The 23,548-nt window shown below is 43.8% G+C and overlaps 2 protein-coding genes across 2 annotated transcripts in view; one reads left to right on the top strand and one right to left on the bottom strand.

The window, feature by feature from the left end:
- NT5DC3 (5'-nucleotidase domain containing 3) overlaps positions 1–23,548 on the bottom strand; it is a 204,881-nt gene that overhangs the window by 6,463 nt on the left and 174,870 nt on the right. The gene's annotated exons all lie outside the window — the stretch shown is intronic.
- STAB2 (stabilin 2) overlaps positions 1–23,548 on the top strand; it is a 145,820-nt gene that overhangs the window by 6,410 nt on the left and 115,862 nt on the right. Inside the window, exons 4-9 of the mRNA XM_019651878.1 lie at positions 7,485–7,570; positions 8,389–8,458; positions 12,826–12,921; positions 20,265–20,390; positions 21,068–21,264; positions 23,311–23,444. Coding sequence (XP_019507423.1) covers positions 7,485–7,570; positions 8,389–8,458; positions 12,826–12,921; positions 20,265–20,390; positions 21,068–21,264; positions 23,311–23,444 — 709 coding nt within the window. The remainder of the gene's footprint in view (positions 1–7,484; positions 7,571–8,388; positions 8,459–12,825; positions 12,922–20,264; positions 20,391–21,067; positions 21,265–23,310; positions 23,445–23,548) is intronic.

The following is a 23,548-nucleotide window of genomic DNA, read 5'->3' as shown; positions in this document are numbered from 1 at the left end:
TTTTCTAAATGTTTTTGTAATTTCTCTTCTGATTGGTACTCCCTTCAATCCTCCCAGTCAATGCCTGGATTATGCTCCTTACCTGGAAAGGTCAAGGTTTGGGGTTTAGGATATCTTGGCCCTACTCTCTGTTAACTGTTCTGCTCTCAGTTTCACCCAAGCATGTTGGCACAATGTGTTTCTCAGAGTTTATTACATCAGAATCAAGTGATTAACCCAGACTTCCAGAGTCCCAGAGCTTTTTTTAGTGCTAAATGTGGTCATGAGCACATCCCATTCTTATATACACCCTAATATAATAGAAAGAACTTTTAGGTTTACTTTTCCTTTCTAACCCACAAAAGCAAATCTGATGCTAAGTTATGAATCAGACTCACCATAGACAAGAAAAGGATTTGTCCGAGATACAGTAACAAACATCAGCAGGTACAACAGAATGAATTACAGACCCCAGTCAGGAGAGGAAAAGAGCCCTGAGCCTTTTACCAAGTTTTAGGTTTGAATTTAGTTCCATCATTCCTGATTTGGGCAAGTTATTTCCTGCTTATGCCTCAGTCTTCTTAGCTGTCAATGGGGGTAAATAGTCCTACTTTATAAAACCATATTAGAGATTTTAAAACGTTGATATAGGTGAAACTACTTGGCAAGGTGTAGGACACAAAGAAGACATCTTGTAAAAGTTTTATGAATAAACGAATGAGCAAATCATAGTCAAAACAGACCTCCAATAAGAAAAGGCAAATAAAATGAAGCCCTTTCTCCGAGGCCTTTTTTCAACTGTGGGTGACTCATAAATCCTGAGCAGGCAAACAAGGGTGAAAACCTTCAGTGGGTTTCATGCCGTCACACTGTGCTACGTGCAAATGTGGGAAGGCTCGTACCTGCCATCGAAGGAGTCAGAGGGTCCCTTGAACGTTCAGGCATTTCCTCCTGTTAGGTCTGGAGGCCACAGAAGCAAAACATCTGAAAACCAAGGCGTGGTGGACATTCTTTCTGCTGTCCTCTCATTGGGGCAAACACGTACTTCCCTTTATCTTCATCTTCCAAACGTACTGAATGTCTCAAAAAAGGCTTCCTTCCTTCCTTTGGTTCAGGAAAGAGATAAATCCTCTATGTGGCTGTGTTATTTCACCTCTTACATTTCGTGGTGATGACAGACGAGATCTTGATAATCGCTTTACATTTCTGCCAGGATAAGGCCATTTCAGAGCTGCTGACAGGTGTGTCCATCCTTCTTTTTGAGAAAGTACAAGCTCTGGAATGGCCTTTTTTCCAAGGCAAGTGCCATTTCCACTTATTTTTTTAATGCATCGAGAAATACATTCATACTCAACGCCGCTGAGTTATTCTCTAAATTATTTTAATAGTACCTGATTCAAGTAAGAAATTAACTCTATGATCAATTCTGAAAACTTGGAAAACTCAAAAAAGCAGAATGAAAACAAAATTACTCGTCATCATCTAAAATTAAGACTAAGGCATGAATTCTCACTTGGGGAAAAAAAAATATATCATCCTGACATAAGAAAGGTGTTTCTATCCATATTTAACGTGCTTCTCCCTCATTAAAACTTGTACTGCTTTATCGAATCTGCATATGGATGTCTTTTCTCATTAGCACAAAAACATAGTTTTAACCTTGAAACTTAATACACTTGAACAACCAATATTCTATTTGAGATGAAATAGATTTTTTTTATTTGAACATGCCAGTTCATTTTATTCCACCATGAATGTTAATGAATTTGTGCTATAACTCAAAGTAATGGAAAAAGAAGGTGGCAAAACAATCGGATTGTTTCAAAGGGAAATGACCTTGATTCTTCTTTTCGAGGTCAATGTCATCAAATTATTCACACTTAATTTTTGTGTGTGTCATGTTATTTGCATTTTCAGACCACTTTTTTCTTTCCTGGTGTTATGTTCCTCGCCATCCACTGCACAGGTTGCAAATAACAGACTATACAGATTTAGAATCAGTCATTTAGGCATGTCTTTTTCGGTTCTGAGTGACAAATAATGCTGAGTTCACATGAGAAACCTATTTCACAACATTTTCCCAGACAGACAGTTTCAACCAGAGCTATAAATTGAATACCGGCACAGCGTCTCTGCCTAGCACTGTGAGCCAAGCTTTTAAACAAAGATGGTGACGTAGAGTAAGCACCTCTAGAGTTCCTTGGGAGATAAAGCTACAGGGAGGTCCCTGGCCTTGACTTGCCAGGAAGTTCATTATCTTCCTTTAAAGAAACAGAACAGCTGATGATCTGCTGACAGCTTACAACCGGTAAGCCTCTTGCATGAGGAAAGTCACAATGCAAGAGACCACCGGAGTGTCGGTGACCAAAGGGAAATGTGATAATGACCTAAAATAGCCTTATCAGCTATGTGAGCCTCACAATGCATCAGGAATGTGCCTTTGTAGCAAATCCTTTAATCTCTCTTCCAAGTGTGGTTGCTGAAAATGTCAATTTCACCATCTTTTTTCTTAATGGGGGCCCTGAGGTGATAGCAAATGATTAGAGAAGCAGGAAAGAAATTTACACTTTTGCATAAAAACCTCCACCTCCTTCCCTGTCTGGGAAAATTCACATTGACTTTTCCGGCCGACCCAATAGCTCTGAAACATTAATGTGCAGTAAAATTACTGTCAAGCCTATGAAAACACATACTCCTGGGTCTTACGCCCAGAAATCCCCACTTGATGGGTGTAAAGGGCCGAACTTGGCATAAAATTAAAACTGGTTGCTACTGACCAACAGGGTGAGTATGGACTGAAATCCAGCCCATCCTTGGCTGACCATGCCATACACTCTTGGTCCACCCTGAGGAAGGGCCACCTCTCAATTTTCGTTTCATCTTCTTGCCAAGCCTCGTCTGTTGGGTATATTGACAAGGGCAGTGGGGGTTGGAGAAGCTTTTCTTAATGTGCACAAAGGCTCTCTATGCTCTGGTGGATTCGCCCAGGTCCTGTGAAAAGCAGATGCCAAGGCAGGGCTAGAGATGCAAGAGATTAAGTAAAAGAAGCACCTCCAAGGGAAGATGAGAAGGAAGCCAAGAGATGCAGGGGGAGCCATCCAGCAAGCGTGGCGCTCCGACCCTTGTGAATAAGCGAGGGAGCCAAAGAAGGTCAGATGGGAAAGTCTTAGACCACATGGAGCTCTCAGAAAATTTGGTAAAGCTGACGGGGAGTCCACCAGCCAGAGTCACCCAACAGAAGAGTCCTCTGTCTTGCAAGAATGGGCCTGCCCTGGTATCCCTGCCAGGCTCGCTCACTGCTGGAAGCTGCCATGGGAAGGATGGCCTCGTGAATAGCATGGTGGGTTTCAGGGAATTTATGCTCTCACCATAGAGACGTGAGAGGTGCATTTTCATGGCTACTGTCCCTGGAGAGCAGGGCCTTAAGAATCTGCCTTGGTAACAATCCCCCCTCCCAGAGGATTAGGCGCAGATGGTCCAGTGAGTACCCTTAGGGAAACACCTGCCTACACATTTAGAAAGAAAGGCTTGCTAACTGTCCCCTAAGGAAAAAGGGTACAACGTCACACTCTTAGGAGTTGGGGTGGGGGAAGCTCTCCAATTCCTCCATGATCAGCTTGTAGCCTAGAATATGGTTATATTCTCAGTAGGCGACTCTGCCCCATTTTCTTTTCTATATGTTATCACAAGGCATGCGCCAAGTGGAGGGGACAACCAGAGGATGGAAAACTTGAGACTGCCGTGGAGGAGGAGTTAGGGAGAGCATCTTTTCGGGTAGGAAGGGCACGTCCAGGGTAGTCAGCTGGGGTGGACAGAGGGACGGATATGAGATGGGAGAGGAGTTGACTCAATGCACAGAGGAAGCTATTCGTGGAACGCGAGTGTGGGCGACTGGGATTCAGGCATCATCGCCTGCAAATGTAACAATGCCTGGGAGGGCATTTCTGCAAGGTGGCACTGACTGTGGAGCCTCCGGGTGGAGGAGGCTCTGTGTTCTCCTGAGCCGGCCCAGAAAACAAGCTTGAGGTCTCTCAGAGAACCCTTTGCATGCCTAGGGAGAGGCGTGGGGGCCCAGAGAAGTGAACAGTGGCAGAGCTGTCACCTCTCTATCTTCCTGGTCCTGCCCAGAGTTGGGCCACATTCTAAAAATACCACCTCAGCCCAAGAAGGGCCTAATGTCAAGAGGAAATGGGAAAAGAGCTGTGTGATAGTCGGTGCTCTGTAGAAATGTTCTCTTAGCACCTCACGTCAGGTGTTGTGAACTCAAGTCCTTCAGTAGGTTTTCAGGTGAACTTCAACGTGCTTACCTGGTACCTGCTTCGTGAGGCTCTCTCCCTTTCTCTTTATCCTCACCTCCTGCTGCTGTTTTTAAAATAAGGACCCATCTTTATTAAGGCCCTTCCTTAATGATCTGGTTATAGCCCTCAGATCTAGGTCAACGGGGCTATTCAGGATTAGGTCGTTTTGGGTAAATGCTGGTAACCTCCAGTAGGTGAAGTGATGAGTGCTCTAGGTCTCTTCCCCTCAACAACCCTGATCCCAGTTTGGAAACCAGTATTTATGTGATTATCGGTTGACCCATGACACTCTCCCCACCATGGACATAGAGACCAGGTCTGTGCACTCACCTAGTCCACCCAGGACCTTACTTGGTGCCCAATAATGCATTTCTGAGTGTTGGTACCTGTTATACTGCCAATCTGAAAGAACAAAACTGGAGCAGATGGCGAGTATCCACTCTAAATAATAACAACCACCATTTATTGAGCACCTAATATTTCCCATCCCTACCAGAACCTGCCAGGACGACACTTGAACTGAATCCCAGAGCCAGGCATTGCTTTCCCAAAGGGGTACAGCTAGCAAAGAGTTGACCTGGGGTTTGAACCAAGAACATTCTGATTGTGAAGTCCCCGCCCTTTTGTGACACTCTTGCATCACATGTAGCCACTGCCCTAGCTGATGCGACATCTTGGTTTTCAAAGTGATTTATCAATATTAGCTACGTGTCAGTGTGCCTTCTCTCTCACTCACCTCATGAGCGTTTCTGCTATCTGTGCTGTGGCTCTGGTGCACAGTAGGGCTTGATTTATGTGTAGCATGATGATGGACATTGTGGAAGACTCTGGACTACCTGCCTGTGTTTGAAGCCTAGCTCTGCCACTGTTGTAAAAAAGAAAGACCACAGGCTCCAAGTGTACAATTTAGATCCTGCAGTTTCCTAATATTCTGAAAGCAGGAAAGAAAGAGAGGAGCCAGGGGCCGGCCGAGCGGCGCGCTGGTTAAGAGCTGGCTTGGGATGCCAGCTCTGAGCAGCAGGGCCCCAGTTCGGATCCCACATGAGGGCCAGTGACACTGCCCTCTACAGCTAAGATGGTGAGCAGCAGCTCGACCTGGAGCTGGGCTGCCATGAGTTGCTGGCGATGGCTTAGGCTGCAGTGGGGCTGCAGTGGGCTGCCATAAGCTGCCGTGTGTGGCCGGCAGCTGGTGTGAGCTGCCAAGAGCTGCTGTAGTGGCCGTCCAGAGGCCAGCAACAGATCTGCCTCACCCAGAAGAGCGCAGTGATAATACCAACTTGGGCCAGTGAAGCAATGTCCTCCACAACTAGACTGAAGAACAAAAGGACAGCAACTTATCTGTCCCCCTTCCCCTGATTCCCCAGCACTGTTCCCCTCCCCCAATTCCCCAATAAAATCTTTAAAAAAAATAAGAAACAAACAGAGGAGCCAGAGAGAACATAGCCTACAAGTGTGCAACTCAACTCTCTCCCCTCCCAGTACCTGCAAGTTACACATGTTCTTTTAAAGAACATGCCTAGTAACTCAGGCGAGCCATCAGGGTGTCTGGCTGAGAGAATGGATGGCTTCCCTCTGTGGTCTGTTTTTTAGAAGTCTCTTTTTCCAAGAATTGCTTTTCCAGTTTCTATGGATGCTGATTTCTTGGAAGATATATGGAAGAGCAAGCTTGTGTCACAGGAGAGCTCTGAACAAAGGTCTTTGTGGATGGTGGTGGGGAGGAGAGGGCAAGAAGGTGGACACTTCCATAGAGGAGGGGCAAGTGCGTCTCTCATTACCGCTTGACAGCTGGGTGACTTTGGGCAAGCTGCTTTATTACTCCATGCCTCAGTTTCCTCATCTAGAAAATGGGGCTTAAAATAGGATTTAACATCGGGAGGTAGCTATGAGTGGTAAATGCACACATCCTTTATTATTATCTAGAACTCCATACCGTTAGCTGTTTTGCAGAAGGCATATACCTTGCTAACTTAAATTTGGTATGACATTTGATCCTGCCTCATTCATACAAACACATCTCGTGGCCATTGTATGATCTCTGCTTGGTACTTAAGAGCCCAGACCCCTTATTTGGATGGTACTCATCCAATTTGGCACTAAATCCATGTAGAAAGTAGAACAACAGCAAGTATAAAAAGTAACAGAAATTTGTTTCATCCTCATCACAGTAGCATCTTACACTTCTGTCACTTATCGTTACTTTAACGCCCTATTTGATTCGGGCCCTTGTGATTTCTGACTTGCTAGCTGAATGTCCCTCCCTCTGCCCCAATATGTAACACAATGCTTAGCTTGTAGTAAGTATTTTCTGAATGTTTAGTGAATGACTGAAATCCTCTAATAAATGTTTATAAAAGCTCCAATTCAGGTCTAGCACAGCCCCAAAGTGCAAAATCGGCGCTTGTTTGAAATCAGCTTCTGAGTGAAATATAAATTCTTTTGCTTGCCATACAAAGCTTTCTGTTCATTGGCCCCAACTGTCCTATTATTCCTCATCAACTACCACTTCTCCCATACCCCAGCTCCCAAGCTCCAGCCCCAGCAAACTTCTTATCATTCCCAGGACAGGCGGTACCCTTGTACAACTCTGAGACTTTGTACTTGCCCTTTCTTCTTCCTGAAATGCCCTTCCCTTTCAAGCACGGCCAACTCCTACTGAGCCTTCAAAACCCCAGCTTAAATAATTCCTGCTCAGAAATGTCTCCTAGATGCCCCAAGGCAGCACCAATAGCTCCCTTTTCTGGTCTTCCTCAAAATTCTGTCTAGCATACTAACTAAGAGGCCTGGCCTTAAACACATGCTAAGGGGTGAGCTGAATTCCCAACTTTGCAACTTGTACAGTGTGTGTCTTTGAGCAAATTATGTGCCCTCTCTGAACTTCAGCCTCCTTATCTGCTAACCAGCACCAATAGCACCCCCTGCGGGTTGCAATGGGAATGATTTAATTAGATAATTGTAAAGTGGATAGCAAATGCTCAAGAATATAAGAATACGCGTAAATAGCAGTTTGGTGCCTACGATTATAGTGCCTGACTCTAATACATTATGATTCACTTGCCTCCCCTATGTAATCCCAGGGGACACCAGCAGGGTCTTCAATTATTTCTTATCCCTGCACAGTAACTGACGCATAGTAGGTGCTTAATGCATCCTTGCAGAATGCAGCTGTGTAGTCATGAATGAATGAATCTGAGTCCTTTGGTTCCCTAGAGTGCCCAGGAGGAGCGAGGTCCCCGTGCAGTGGCAGGGGCAGTTGTGTGGAAGGCATGGAAGGAAATGGAACCTGCTTGTGCCAAGTAAGTTCAGAAACGTGTCCTTGTCCCTGACTCTGCTCCTTCTCCTTACCTGTTGTCCCTCCTTAAATAGACACACATTAGATGGAGTCTCTAAGAAGTAGCGAGATTAGTAAAAAGAGTAGGCAATCTGCAACAAAGTGACCTCTTAAAGGCTGAGGACCTTTGAGTGAGTCTGTTAACTGCTCAGCCTTAAGCATATCCATCTGTAAAATGGGTTTAATAATATTACCTATGTGATGACTTTGGTTGAAAAAGAAATGAGATCATACCTGTGAAAATACTTTGTGAAACTATACAGGGCTATAGAAATTGTCATTGTCACTGTAAATAATCACCCACTGTCAAGCTCTGGGTCTGCTAGCTGAAGAATTTCTTTGTTAGCCCATGAAAGTGAGTTTTGCAAGACTTTCTAGATGACTAAAGTACAAAGAAATCCTTCTGAAAAAAAATGAGCTCAACTACCTTCAGAAATGCAACATTGAGAGCGTTTTCATTTTATCCTTTGGTGAAATTATGATGTGGCTGTTAGCACTGGCTCTCTAGTTACATCTTTGGACTGACAAAGCAGATTTCTGCTGAAAAGCTCCACACTCAGTAAAAAAAAAATGATACAGGGTTAACATATGCATTATAACACAAAAACAGCAAAGAATAAAGGAGGCGTGGGGGAATACAAAGCAGGCACTTCACGATAAGCACAGAGGGAAGATGTATTTGAGCAGCAAATGCTGACCAGGCCATCAGTGAGAAATCAGTGGGCTTCCTGGGAAACATAGATCACTTTGGGTCTGATGTCATCTCCCTGGGGTGTTTTGCAGAAAGGGTTTGGTGGAACAGCCTGTGAAATCTGTGAGGATGACAGTTTATTTGGACCCAACTGCTCAGCAGGTATGTCTGATTTTTGTCTAATCAAATGCATTTGGAAAGGTTGACAGTCTAAATGTGGCTTATACAGCTAAAGACCCCCAAAAGACCGTTCCTTGGGGTGAAAACACGGAATAGTTATGTGTAACCAAGTCTACAGAGGCAAAGCAGAGTTGACAACAAATCTGATAAAGCCCAGTTTTTAAAAAAAAAAAAAAGAGAGTGTTTTCTGTGGTTTTCAGTCCTTTCTGTCAGTATTACGCACCAGTGATGCTTCCTGGCTAACCTGGGGGCATACGGTTCCCTCGCTCCAGGCTCCAGGATGCACATCCACTGTTCTTTCCCTGCCCAGTGTCTCCCTAAGAGCTTTCCAGATCCTGGTCTCAGCGTTGACTTGCTCCCCAGGGCCCCTGCTTCCATCCTAGGTCCCTCCGCATTCTAACCTGTCCTTTCCTTCTGCGAGTTCACAAATAAAAGCCTGAGGTGATCAGAGATTGTTGGTTCCATTTTGCAGATTAAAACAAACAAGCAACCAAACAAACCTGACACTCGTTTATCCAGTCTATTTTTGGGCCCCCCCCCCATAAGTAGACCCTGAAACAAGGATTTCAGTACCAGTAGCCTATTTAAGAGGTGACCCCAGCAAACACTAAGAAAGTGACATAGGAGAAATAATAGGTGTGTTGTCAAGCCAGAGACTAGTGTGGATGAACAGAGCTTAATGCCCTGGGGAACTCCGGAGTGGGTGTGGAATACTCATCTCGGAGTTATCTTACCTGAGGGGAGACGGAGCCAGAGTCCACACGAAGCACAGTGACCCCTCCCCCCAAAAAATGCCCACATCCTAATCCCTTGGACCTGAGACTATAGTACCTTACATGGCAAGGAGGAATTAAAGGAGCAGATAGAATTAAGGTTACTAATCACCTGACCATAAAATGAGGTTATCCCAGATGAAGATTTAATGAGATAATCGGTGCACAATAAATGTTAGTAACTATTATTATTCCCGATTATTCCCTAGTGTCCCCCAATCTTTCTTCACCTACCACTCCATAAAAGATTATTTTCTAAGAGTCAGCAAAAGCAAATTTAAAACAGATGTTGGTACTCTGTATGGTTTTAAGATTACATGATACTAAAGGACATTAAACTAAAATATAGTCAATCAATTGCTTAGAAATAGCATGTCTCCTAAATTGGCCTTTCCCTACCAGAATACTAGAATTTAAATCACATATTTTAAATAAATATTGAAATGGGAAGGAAGAAAGGCAGTATCTAGCATTGCTTACTTCTCAAGAAAACAGAGTAATTGCTTTGGGATGAAAATTTAGAAAGAAAATGAATCCAAGTTGCCTCCTGGAAACTGGTATTGGTTGCCAATGGGCCCAGATGGACATGGAGATTCCAAACATTTCTAAATAAAGTAGCGTTTCTTCACGCTCGCTTGTGCCATGGAGAGAGGGCAAGTGAAAGGGAGAAAGATTGGTCAGAGACCTAAATTGTTAAGAAAGTTACACACCTAAACTAAAAGTCGGGAGAAAAAGTTCCCAATTCTAGGTGCTAACAGAACTTCATGTGGGGACAGAAAGGTTCTGTATCTGAGCTGTCCCACAGAGCCTCTGTCCCACGTGGCCAACGAGGACCTGAAACATGGCTAGTGTAACTGAGGAGCTGAATTTTACATTTTAGTTCATGCTACTTAGTTTAAATTTAAATAGCCACATGTGGCTAGTGGCTACCATATTGTAAAGCTCAGCTCTAGGACATATAATGATGACGAACAGGCTTTGAAATCAGACTGGCCTGCATTTAAAACCAGCCCCAGCTGCTGTGTGAGCTGGGGCAAGCTATTTAATCTCTGCAAGCCTTCTGCATCTATAAGACAGGAATAATAATACCTGCTGCACAGAGCTGACAACATAGCAATGCTCTCAGCAGCATGGCACAAACAGTCAATGGAAGCAAGTATTAAACGAGGACAAAAGCCAGCCAACAGTAAGGCGAACAGTCACTCACCTATCAATGAATGAATGAATGAATGAATGAATGAATGAATGAATGAATGGCTCAGTGATGGCTGGTCATTTCTCACTGGCAAAGGCTAGGGGACCTTGCAAACCTTTGCAGCCGGGCATCCACTGGGTGCCAGTGTTGTTTCATCCACTGAGTTGTTGGTCCCTCGGAGGTGGTGATTCTGCCTGTAAGTAGGACAGCTCTATTAGCTGCAGTTTATTTTTAACGCTGACTTTAACCTGATGCCGGAGCATTCTCCTACCCGACTGGTGATTAATTTAGACATGATTTAGGGCTGCCTTAGCCAAGGATTTTCATGTCCGTTGTCAAGGCTCTCGCCTGCTCAGCACCTCACCCCTGGTTGGGGCAGAATGCAAAGCCCACTTTCTCTGGCATGACCTTCAAATCAGCCCCACAATCATGCCTTGTTCATTAGCAGCAGCTGGCATTTGCTGAGCACCTGCTGTGTGCCAGGCAGTGTGGGAAGAGGCTGGACATACGTGATCTCTTCGGCCCTTTACAACAACCCTTCAAGCTGGATTCCTCATTTTATGGATGAAGAAACAGAGAGGCTTCTCAAGGTCACACAGCTATTATAGGGACAGAGGCAGGATTTGACCTTAATGTCTGACTCTACAGCCTGGACACCCAAGCATTGCACCATTTTGCCACTGGCCAGCGTCCACCATCAGACCGCTGACAGGTGAGGGGGATCCAAATAGGGGAGAGATTAGGTTCCCACCCCCAAGGAGCTGAAAACACGGGTGACGGTTATGACCCAGTGTGCACAGCACCACAGGATGCTACAGGAACACGGGTGAAGGAGCAGCTCACTGTGCCCAGGAGCCCGGCACAGGGGGCTTTGTGCACTGTCCTTCTAACCCAGTGGCCACGGCTTTGACCACTTTAAAGTCACACACCTCAAGTTTTGAGTGTCTCTAAAGATTTGTAACAAATACCAGGGGCTCTTTAAATGACATCTGAGAATCCCTTTGCCACTCACTTCTCCGTCCCAAGGACACTTTATTGGCAGTGGCTTGCAGCCCTGAGATGCATGTCAGAAGGTCCCTAAAGTTGTGCCAAGGCAGTTAATCCAGCTCAGAGGCTGTGCTGGAAGGCAGGACACAGGGAGGGGCTCATGGCAGGTTCCTGAGCCCAGAGGAGGAGCTTAGTGACAAGGACAGCTCTTACGGTGAGCATCTAAATTGGGAGCAGGGGCTGAGTCACACTGACCTCCCCTCTTCCACCTCTTCGCCTTCTTCCATTGACCTTATGACAACATTGTATCTCTTAGGGTCTGGCTTCTGCACCACACTGTGAACTTGAATTTAAATACTGGGAATTACTCATCTTTCTATCCCCCGTGCCTAATTCATTGCCTGCCACTAGGTAGGACCTGGGGCCATTGAACGGTCCTCTCTGCTGAGCCAGTGATACACCCGCTCCTCACCGCAGTTATCTCCATGACCAATTTGCCTTCTCTTGGAAACTCATCTGTTCCAAAAGCTAAGCCCCAGGTGGACATCAAAGTGCTTCGCTAAAATAGAAACAGCGGCAAATCCGTTTTTGAAGGAAGGATGACACTTGCCAATCTGATTTAATTCTTCACTTATTTCCACGAGTGCTTGAGCTCGTTTGCTCTCATTTTTCATACGCTATACCGTGTTAGTGATGCTCACCTCACAGGGCGCTGTCAGCTTGAAATGAGATGATGCACACGAAGCGTGTGGCAGGATGCTCTGTAGATAGTAAGAGCTCAATAAAGGCAAGTGCAGGGCCAGTTCTAGGGTGAAGCGAGGGAGGCATGTGCCTCAGCTGCAGAATGGAAGGGGGCATCAGAACCTCAATAATCAAGCTAAGTCACTTCATTAGTTATGTAGAGCTGCTGGTACAAAGTACCACAAACTAGGTGGCTAAAAAACCAGGAATTTATTGTCTCGGCTCTGGAAGCTGGAAATCGAAGAACACTATGTTAGCGAGGCCAGGCTCCTTTCAAAGCTTCTAAGAGATGAGCCTTCCTTGCTACCTCCAGCTTAGGGCACCCCGAGGTGTCCCGTGGCCTGTAGCAGCATCACTCCAATCATTGCCTCTGTCATCACGTGGCCTTCTCCTCATAGGTCTGTGCCCTCTCCTCTTCTTATAAGGACACCAGTCATGCTGGACCAAGGCCACCCTATGCCAGTATGACCTCAACTTAACTAATTACATTCGCAGTGACTCTGTTTCCATATAAGGTCATTCTGGGGTACCGAGGGCTTGGATTTCAACATATCCTTTGGGGAAATAAAATTTAATCCATGACAATCATATTCTTAGATTATTGAACAAAACATCAAAATGATATAAAAAAAGTCCCCGTTTTCTGTCGGCAGTGTGCAACTGTGTGCATGGAGTCTGCAACAGTGGACGCGACGGTGATGGAACCTGTGAGTGCTACTCTGCATATACGGGCCCCAACTGTGACGAGCGTAAGTACCGCTGGTTTCCCGAATGCCACACCAGACCAAATGGGCACAGATGTATGCATGTCCATTGCATATTCACGTACTGGGGCTCTACATCAAATGTTTTGCTGGAAGAAAACCAAAAATTAAAAAGGGAGAAAAATTTTAAAAAAAGGAGAAGAGGGATAAAGAAGGGGAGGGGGAGGGGAGGGAAGGGGAGAGAAGAGATGGCAGAAAAGACTGGAAGTCTCAGAAGGTTTGGAGCAATGCAGTGACGTGGCTCTGGCTGTGTTTCGGGAAGGGCAAGCTGATGGTAGTGCGAAAGACAGAATGGGGAGGAAGATGGAAAACTGGGAAACCAGTGTGGCCACTGCAGCAAGTTAGGCACCTCGTAAGCCATGTTCTCAAAGACAGAACATATTAACAGGAAATGGAAGCTCCAAAGATGCTAAGTGATTCGCCAAAGGTCGCAAAACTAATAAATAGGAGAGCTGGGTCTCCAATCACTTGAAATTCTTTAAGCAAACTATCACATTGGGTCCAATCAAGAAATGGGAACCACAGAGTGACGGAAACAAGGGAAATTTAATATAAAGAATTCGTAAGCTATGATAGGAGAGTGGCTATAAAAATGAAAATGCAAAGCGAACTCTAGGGCTGAGGGAGCATAACTAAGGAAGAACAAAGGTGGGAGGGGATAGCTATCCCCATGGCTGGGTTCAAATCTTGTTGGAGGTGTGGTGACAGCCACTTAGAGGAGACATTTGCTGGTTTGGCCAAGCCAGCATGGGACCACAGTCACCCTGCAGGCAAGCAACAACCCTCCAGGGCACGGATGAGCAAGGTTGATGAGTGAACACACAGTTGGGACACTGTACATGCTAAACTGGAGTATGTGATGTCTGGTGGGGGGTGGGCTGTGGGAAGGTGGTCACTGGGTCCAGAACAAGGATGCAAGGTCACTGATGAACTGTGCACTCTGAGTGCATGGCTGGAGCAGAGCATCACTGGATGTCCTCACATATCCACACAACTGACAGACTGTGCAGCAGCAGCCAGCAAACAGCAGAAGTGCAACACTGCACAACAGAACCAGGAAGAGGAACCCCTTCCTCCTGCATGGCCCTCCAGCACCCTCTACTGCCCAAGCTTAACATATCACTGTAATGGAGAAATGTTCAGAGTCCTATCCGTGATCATAGAGCAGGTAATGAAGGGTGAATTTAGAGCGTAGACCTTAAGAAATTGGACATTCTGCCTGTGGAACTAGCCTCACATAACTTATCCTCTGGATATTACTCTTCTGTTTTGTAAGATGAAGGGATTGGACAAAATTCAAATTCAATCAATTTAAACTCATTTTATTGAAAGCTGTCGAGGAGCTGAGCAATGCTAGTAAGAGGGAATGAATAAAACACAGCTCCTGCCTTCTTCCTGTGGAGGAAACAGGCGTGCAAACAACCAGTTTTAATCTACAGAAGAATGAAACTCAGGTGGATAGGATGACCCTTGTGCAGACCTCACTCAGCCATATTCCCCAGCCTTCTTAATAAGACAGGAGACCCAGCCCAGAGGCCAGCCAAATGGAGAACACGGACATGTTTGCCTGCAAATGACAAAATTATTCTGTTGAGTCGAAAGCTAAACAATAGACTGCTACAAACATATTTGCAATCCACATGGCGAAAGGTTTTCATAACAATATAAATCCATGAACCCAATTTTAAAATTGGACAAGGAGCAGCCAGTTCTCAGGAGAAGAAATGAAAAGTAGCCAAGAAGCTACTGCATTCTGCTGACTCACTGGGAACCCACCCCACCCAATTCCCCAATGCCAGAGGCACTTTTTCTGCAGCAGCCAGCCCCACCCACATTGCACTCTTCCTTGGAAAACTATTGGAGCCCCCTTCCCCAAGCAGGCGATGACTGGCCTCCGTGTGCTCTGAGACCTTTGCTGAGTAGCTCCAAACTCAGCACTGTCACCAAATCAGAATTTACATTAACCTGGTGACCACAACTCTTCCCACTCTAGTTATTTCCTGACACTCTGTCTCACCCAAATGGTGTACCACACAAGGCTTTATCAGTGGCTGAACATTAAGGCAGATGGCAGGTAGCAACAGGCCTCAGAATCCTGGCTTTTTGCAGAGCTACCCCAAGCCCGGTACTGGTGGCATACATCCTCCTTCACAGCATGACCTCTCCCACGTGCCTCCAGGTTTAGCACAGGCAGTGAACAACTGCAGATCACTTTGGAGCTCCTATCAGGTAGCCACCAGCTGGTCACAGGCAGTTGTTGATCTGGGCCTGCACTGGGGCCCCTCCCAAGAGGCCCCAGAACCAACATACCTGGAGGTTGGCTTCAGACCACAGCAGAGCACCACGCAATTAGCCCTACAAGTGGCACACACAAAGGGTAGTTTAACCAGGTGCCAGAGCCCACTGGGGAAATCTCACTCAGTGGGATAAGCCCTCCCTCCACACAGCAGCCCATAAGCTGTAGGTGTGGCCAAATCCCACAGCCAATCAGCCTAAGGGCCAGGTCCATCCCTTGAAGTGCCAATAGCAATCAAGGCGCAACTATAACAGAAGGGCACACAAAACCCACACAAGGAACAGTCCTGAAGAACCCGAAACAGGTGACCGGGGAGACTGTGCCAGGGCCCTACAGGGCTCCTACTACATAAGGCCACCCAGCCAAGACCGGGAGACCCAGAAGATCTACCCAATACATAGAAACAAACAGAGAGAGAGCCAAAACGAGGAAACAAAGGAATACATCCCAAATGAAAGAACAGGAGAAAACTTCAAAAAAAGAAATAAACAACATGGAGGCAAGCAACCTACCAGAGACAGAGTTCAAAACAATAGTTATAAGTATGTTCAAGGAACTTAGTGAGATGTTTAACAGAGAGATAGCAAGCATAAAAAAGGGCATATAGAAGGGCCGGCCAAGTGGCGCGTTGGTTAAGAGTTGGCTTGGGACGCCAGCTTTAAGCAACAGGGCCCCGGCTCGGATCCCACATGGGGGCCAGTGACACTGCGCCCTCTACAGCTAAGATGGTGAACAACAGATCGACCTGGAGCTGGGCTGCCGTGAGTCACCAGGGACTGCGTAGGCTGCAGTGGGCTGCTATAAGCTACCGTGTGGCTGGCAGCCAGCATGAGCTGCCAAGAGCCTCTGTGAGCGGCCATCCAGGGGCCGGCGGCCAATCTGCCTCACCCAGGAAGAGTGCAATGATAATACCAACATGGGCCAGTGAAGCAACGTCCTCCACAACTAGACTGAAGAACAAAACGACAGCAACTTGTCTGTTCCCCTCCCCCAATTCCCCAATAAAATCTTAAAAAAAAAAAAGACATAGAAACCATAAAAATAAAACCAGTCAGAAGTGAAGAACACAATAACTGAAATGAAGAATGCACTAGAAGGTGTCACCAGCAGACCAGATAAAGCAGGGGATCGAATTAGCAATTTGGAAGACAAGATATCAGAAGACACCCAAATAGAAAAAGAATCCAAAAAAAAAAGAAGTGAGTTTAATGGGCCTCTGGGACAACATCAAGCACAACATTCACATCATAGGAATACCAGAAGGAGAACAGAGAGAGCAAGGGATTGAGAACCTAATTGAAGAAATATGTAATGACTGAAAGCTTTCCTAACCTGGCAAAGGAAATACACATAATTCCAGTAAGTACAGAGAGTCCTCCCAAAAAATGAACCCAAACAGGCCCACACCAAGACACATTATAATTAAAATCACAAAGTTTAAAAACAAAGAGAGAATCCTAAAAGCAGCAAGAGAAAGACAACTAGTAACTTATAAGGGAGCTCCCATAACTGTCAGCTGATTTTTCAACAGAAACTGCAGGCCAGAAGGGATTGGCACAAAATTTTCATGTGATGAAAAGCAAGGTCCTACAATGAAGGGTGCTCTACCATGCATGCAAGGCTATCATTTAGAATCAGACAGATGAAGAGCTTCTCAAACAAAAAAGAAAAAGCTAAAGGAGTTCATCACCAGCAAACCAGTATTACAAGGAATGTTAGAGGGACTTCTTTAAGATGGAGGAGAAAAAGATTAAAATTATGAATAATAAAATGGCAATAGCTACATATCTATCAACAATTACTTTAAATGTAAATGGATTAAATGTTCCAATCAAAATACATAGGAGGGCTGAATGGATAAGAAAACAAAACCCTTACATATGCTGCCTACAAGAGACTCACTTCTGATTGAAAGACAGACAGACAGAGAGAGAGAGAGAGAGAGAGAGAGAGAGAGAGAGAGAGAGAGAGAAAGTAAAAGGATGGAAAAAGATATTTCATGAAAATGGAAATTAAAAAAAAAAAACAGAAAAAGCTGGGATGGCAATACTTATACCAGACAATGTAGACTTTAAAAAAAAGGCTATAACAAGAGACAAAGAAGGACCTAGTAATCCCACTTCTGGGTATTTATCTGAAGAAACCCAAAACACTACTTGAGGGGACATGTACATCCATATGTTCACTGCAGCATTGTTTACAATGGCCAAGATGTGGAGGCAGCCTGGATGTCTGTCTATGGAAGAATGGATAAAGAGGAGGTGGTACATATATACAATGGAATATTGCTTGGTCATGGAAGGGAATGGGTTTTCACCATCTGTAGTAGCATGGATGGACCTAGAAGGTGCTGTGCTGAGTGGAGTGTAGACAGAGGAACACAGATGCAACGTGATTTCATTTATATTTGGAATCTAAAGAACAAAATAAACAAACAAAAACAGAAGCAAGCTCATAGACACAGAAACCATTTTGATGGTTGCCAGGTGGGAGAGGGGTTGGGGGTGTGGGTGAAAAAATGGGACGGGATTAAGAAGTACAAATTTGTTGTTGCAAAGCAGTTATGGGGATGTATGGGATAGCATAAGGAATTGACTGTATAGTCAGTAATATTGTAATATTTTGTATAGTGTCAGATGGGTACTAGATTTGTTGCGGTGATAGATGCAAAAGGGTTGGGGCAGGGTGAAAAGGGTGAAGAGATTAAGAAGTACAAATTGGTAGTTACAAAATAGCCATGAGGATGTAAAGTAAAGCTTAGGGAATACAGTCAGTGATATGGCAATAAGTATGTATAGTGCCAGGTGGATACTAAACTAGTCAGGGGGTTCATTTCTTAAATTATACAAACGTGTAACCACTATGCTGTACACCTGAAATTAATACAAAATAATATCAAATGTCAACTGTAATTTAAAATTTTAAAAGGGGGGGAAGGCAAAGGGGAATAAGAGGTCCAAATTTCCAGGTATAAAACAAATTAAGTCATGGGGATGTAATGTGCAGCATGGGGAATATAGTCAATAATATTGTGATAACATGGTATGGTGTCAGATGGTTGCTGGACTTATCATGGTGATCACTTCTTTAGATACATAAATGTTGAATAACTATGCTGTACCCCTGAAACTAATATAATATTGTATGTTAGCTATATTTTAATAAACATCTTTTTTAAAAACTAGATAATATCAGGGCCAGCCGAGTGGCTCAGTTGGTTAAGAGCTCACTCAAGAGTGTGAGCTCTGAGCAACAGAGTCACCGGTTTGATTCCCGGCCCAAGCTGAGCTGCCGCTGAGCTGCCAACAGGTGGCAAAATGGCTCAGCTAAAAAAAAAATAGACAATATCTATCTCTGAGTGTGAGAAAAATTACAGTACTGATAGTGAGAATATGAATTGCTACAACCTATGAAGGAAATGTATCTATTAAATTTTAAGGTGTGCTTACAGTTTGCTGCTGTAGCCCCAATTCTGGGAATTTACCCAGAGCAAAGGAGGGGTAAGCACCAGTAGGTAAGAACATGTATACAAAGAAATTCGTGACAGTATTGTTTGTAAGAGTAAAACAAGCTGGAAACATTAAATGTCCATCAGTAAGAAATGGTTGAATAAATTGTGGTACATCATTTACTAGTTACAATAATGCTAGCTGCTGTAAGAAAAAAATAAAAATTCAATGGCTGAACACTACGGTTACAAAGCTGCCCCAAGCATCCCAAGGTACCACATCATACTCATAAGGCTGCTACTGGATATTTTAAATTTTTCAGGGAAACAATGATGCATCTGTAGAATACTGTATGAGCTCCTAGCTTGAGTTAGGCCACAATTGCAACATTAGGTAGCACTACAGTCCTTTCAATGATATCATATCTTTACAAAGTTGCATTTTCAGTGAGTGCTGTGATAAAAAGCAAGTATCATGTAAAAATCATTTTGACTGAAACGAGGGTGTAGTTTCCAATCTGATTTCAAGGTTTAAGAAGACATTGTGCAGTGTCCAACGAGCAATTCTCACCATCAAGTCACCTCAGCACCTTTTCCACCATCCAGTGACCAAGGCCATGCTCTCTCCAACGACATCTGGGTCTCAGCCCTGGAGGAAGGAGGACTTACCTTGGTTACTTATCTCAGCCCGGGAGTAATGGTTGCTCTTTATAGTTGTGTTATTCCTTTATTTTTTAGAATTCTTTCTAACTCCCACAAACCAATTCCCCATTATTACAATTCTCTATTCACAACTCTCTACACTAAAACTTCCCCTGTTCAAAGTATTGTGTGTTTTCTGTCCTCTGCATGGGCCCTAATTAATATATTGCCTGTTATTAAACAAAAAAAATAATTTTTTTTTTTACTTAAAATAAAAGTTGGGTTTCCTAAAATCAGGGCTCCTCCCCTACAATGAAATCTACTATATGGTCAGGTCTCAGCCTGGCCCTCTTTGCATTGCCCTATGGGAACTGGGGCTTGGAAGAAATGGTACAAAAATTCTGACACTCTGGTTACTGCTCTTAATGAGAGTAATAAAATGTCCTTAATCTCTGACCCAGGAGTCTCATATCTTCTACCATCCATGAAACTGAATCAGCCCAATTTGTTAGCTTTATAAGTTGACTAATATGTCAGACTCTTTATAGTTTTTAATAACTATGTTAATAATATATGTTCCATCAATATTGTAAAATACTTTGCAGTTAAGAGATATAAAGTAGATCCTTAAAGACCTCCATAATATAGTGTTAAATTAAAAATCAAGTTTCTAAATATTTTAACAGGATTCCATTTTTTTAAATTATATAAGTAAATTTATACATAAATGTATTGTTTTGGTTGTTGGCATTGGTGATTTTGGGAATAGGATGGGAGAGTAAGAATAAAAAGACAGTTAATTTTTACTTTATGCATTCTGTATTTTTTTAATTATTAAAGCTCATCTTTATTACTTTTAATAATAGGGAATATTGCATTTGTTGAGTTTTTTATAACTGGTTATTCTACTAGTGCAGATACCTCAACAATCTTCCTTTGCAGCCATCCCCGAATGTGCAGCATTGCTCTGCCCAGAAAATTCCAGATGCTCACCTTCCAGCGAAGATGAAACAAAACTAGAATGCAAATGCCTTCCCAATTACAAAGGCGACGGCAAATACTGCGAGCGTGAGTAGAGTTTAGATCCTGCTAGTTTATTAATTGAGATGTTTAGGTTACTCAACAGAAAAAAAAAAACCACCAAAAAACTCACAACCTCCCTAATATTAATTCAATGACCAGTTCCATTTCTCTCTATGTTGTTGAATGAAATACATAAAAAGTTCTAAGCAAAATGCTCATCATGAAACTGGAGCCAGACTGCTTGGGTTCAAATCCCAGAACTGCCTATTACCAACTACGTGACCTTGGACAAATTCTTTAATCTGCCTTTGCCTGCATTTTTCTATCTATCAAATGGGGATAATAGTGGTACTTATTTTAGAAGATTGTAAGGGTTAACTGAGTTAATGTATGAGAAATGCTTAGAACAGAACCCAGTACATATTATAAATTCTATAAGCATTGGTGCTTTTTTTCATGCTATTTTATATTTACATTCACGCATAACATGGCATAATAATATATCAACACCATATTTGTAGTTATAATCTCTGATGGCCAAATATGAATCTGTTTGGTAGGTAGGGGCGATCAGGTAGGGTAAGACGAAAGGTTTGTGACTCCCTCTCTTAAAATTGTTGAATTGCTTGGATGAGCCGTGATTGGCAGTCCCTTCACAGTTCAGTTTCCCTTCTCCATCCTGAGTGTGGTAACCGCCTTTTCTTTTGTCATTGCCTCTCAAGCCATTAATCCATGTTTGCAAAGTATCTGCCACCCTCATGCTCGCTGCACGTACCTGGGACCAAATCAGCACAATTGTACATGCCAAGAAGGCTACCACGGGGATGGTCAAGTGTGCTTACCAGTTGACCCCTGCCAAATTAACTTTGGAAACTGCCCTGCAAAGTCTACAGTGTGCAAATATGATGGGCCCGGACAGGTGAGCTAATGATGTATGGAACTGATGCAAATAGAAGTAGCACAACCCACCGCAGGTAAAAACGTGCCATAGGTATACTCTGTTTTTGGTGCCCTTCCAATCCTCCCTTTCAATGTTCTGTTTGGGCGTCCTCTCTAGACAGCCTTGGATGTGCTCAGGGCTGGCCTCAGCGTGTCTCTTCTCCAGCTCGTCCTCTACACTCACACTTTCTAAGAACCCCAGGCAAACCTTAACTGTCCTCCATTCTATTCTACTCCAGTCCTATATGTTGATTGACAAAATATATACACAATTAGTTTAACAAATTAACTGTGAACCAAGTCTTGGGTGAGTGTGGAATTGACTTTCACCAGCAACCCCCTAGTCTAATTTCTTTTCAAGGTAAGAGAGGACTCTTAGAACCAAAAATACTCTATCCCAAAGGGATGGACACTGATAAAATGTCAGGCAGCACTGACAGATTGTGGGGATCAGTGAGGACACTCTGGGGGTGAGACCCTGACCCTCTAACTGGTAAAATTATGACCTCAACTGGTTAAAATTCAGCCTGGTCAGGAGAACTTTGCTGAGAGGTATAACTGAAAGAGCATTTTCCCTAATATTTCATTCATCCATCAAATATTTAGTGGGTGCCTACTGCACTCATAACTGCACATCAAGTGTTCAGTGGAGGAAATTCATCCGTACAGGAGGCCGTTGCTGCCTGGGTGGGAGGAAAGGTGTCAAATGGCCAATTCAAACACAGTCATGGGTCCCCAGCAGTCTAATCAGCACTCCAGGGGAATGCTTTCAGCAGTCCTTGCAGAGAATCCACCCAATCTCACCTCCAAAGAAAAAGAATATATCACACAACATTGCTGCTATCAATTTCTGAGGCAGATTTGTGAGAAATTCTAAAGGCTGAACTCCCATCCTCTAAATGAGGTCCCTTATGGGCAAAGTCATGTTACACTCTGAACCAAGGTCCTACGACCTTGGGAGTGAGGTGAAAAATATACTTTGTCTCTTAAAAAGTGTCTCAGGGCAGGTTTTTTCAAGTCTTAGAAGCCCTCCATCGCTCACTCAGAAGCAGTGCTTTCATTGTTTCCATTATTCCAGAGCAGGGTTCCTTAACCTTGGCATTGACCGTATTTTGAGCCAGATAATTCTTTGTTGTGGGAGGCTGTCCTGAGCATTGTAGGGTGTTTAGCAGCATCCGTGGCTTCCAGTGGCACTGACTCCCTCTCCCACTGTGAAAATCAAAAATGTCTCTAGGCATTGCCCAATGTCCCTTGAGTTGAGACTCCCAGTTGAAAACCACTATCCTGGAGCAATAATACTTCCCATCTGGACCTCAATTTCTATCCACCTGTAGATAATCTAAAACCAGGAATCCTGATGCCAGTGAGGCCCAGGGTTAACAAACAAGAAAACTGAAAAGGTAAACTACCAACAAAGTATATGAGTTTCCAAACAGATGACATAGATAGACATGGTTTTCAATTCTAGACACTTTGACCAACTTCTAGTTTAAGCCCACAGTTTGAACTACCCCAAGTTAGTTTTTATGGCAGAATAAAGATATGAATTTGAGAAGAATGTCAGTTTGATTTTATTTTTCAATTACAGTTGACTTTCAATATTATAAGAGTTTCAGGTGTACACGTAATAGACATATAAATAACTTACAAAGTGATCCCCCAATAAGTCTAGTACCCACCTGACACCATATATGGTTATTACAATATTATTGACAATATTCCCTAAGCTGTTCTCTACATCCCCATGAATCCTGTCCGCTTCCATGTAAGTGAGTTTACAAATTGGCTCTTTCCCATGTGAGCCTACATATAAGACCCCCTACCCCTGTCAACACCTCTATTGTAGCTTCATGAGAGACCCTGAGGCAAAGGGTCTTCAAACTAAGCTGTGCCCAGATTCCTGACCACAGAAACAATACGATAATAAATGGGTATTTTTTGAAGCAAACAAAAAAGAAGAAGAAGAAAGTCAGCTTATGTGACTAACTAGAACCCTGCTTTGTTTTTCTCTCCCTGTCTACTGAAGGCTCACTGTGAGTGTAAGGAGCATTACCACAACTTTGTGCCTGGAGTGGGGTGCAGCATGACTGATATCTGTCAATCTAATAACCCCTGTCACAAGAATGCAAACTGCACCACCATCGCACCAGGCCAAACCAAGTAAGTCTTTGCCATTCCACCACCATCTTTCCAAGTGGTTAAAGTGGTGGCCGGTCAATGCTGTAAGTTCCTTGAAGGGCAGGAAATGTGTCTTATTGAGTCTT

Source organism: Hipposideros armiger, unplaced genomic scaffold, assembly GCF_001890085.2.
Source record: "Hipposideros armiger isolate ML-2016 unplaced genomic scaffold, ASM189008v1 scaffold_168, whole genome shotgun sequence".
NCBI classification, from domain to species: Eukaryota; Metazoa; Chordata; class Mammalia; order Chiroptera; family Hipposideridae; genus Hipposideros; species Hipposideros armiger.
Note: the sequence above shows the minus strand (reverse complement) of the source record. Positions and strands in the feature narration are given on the sequence as shown.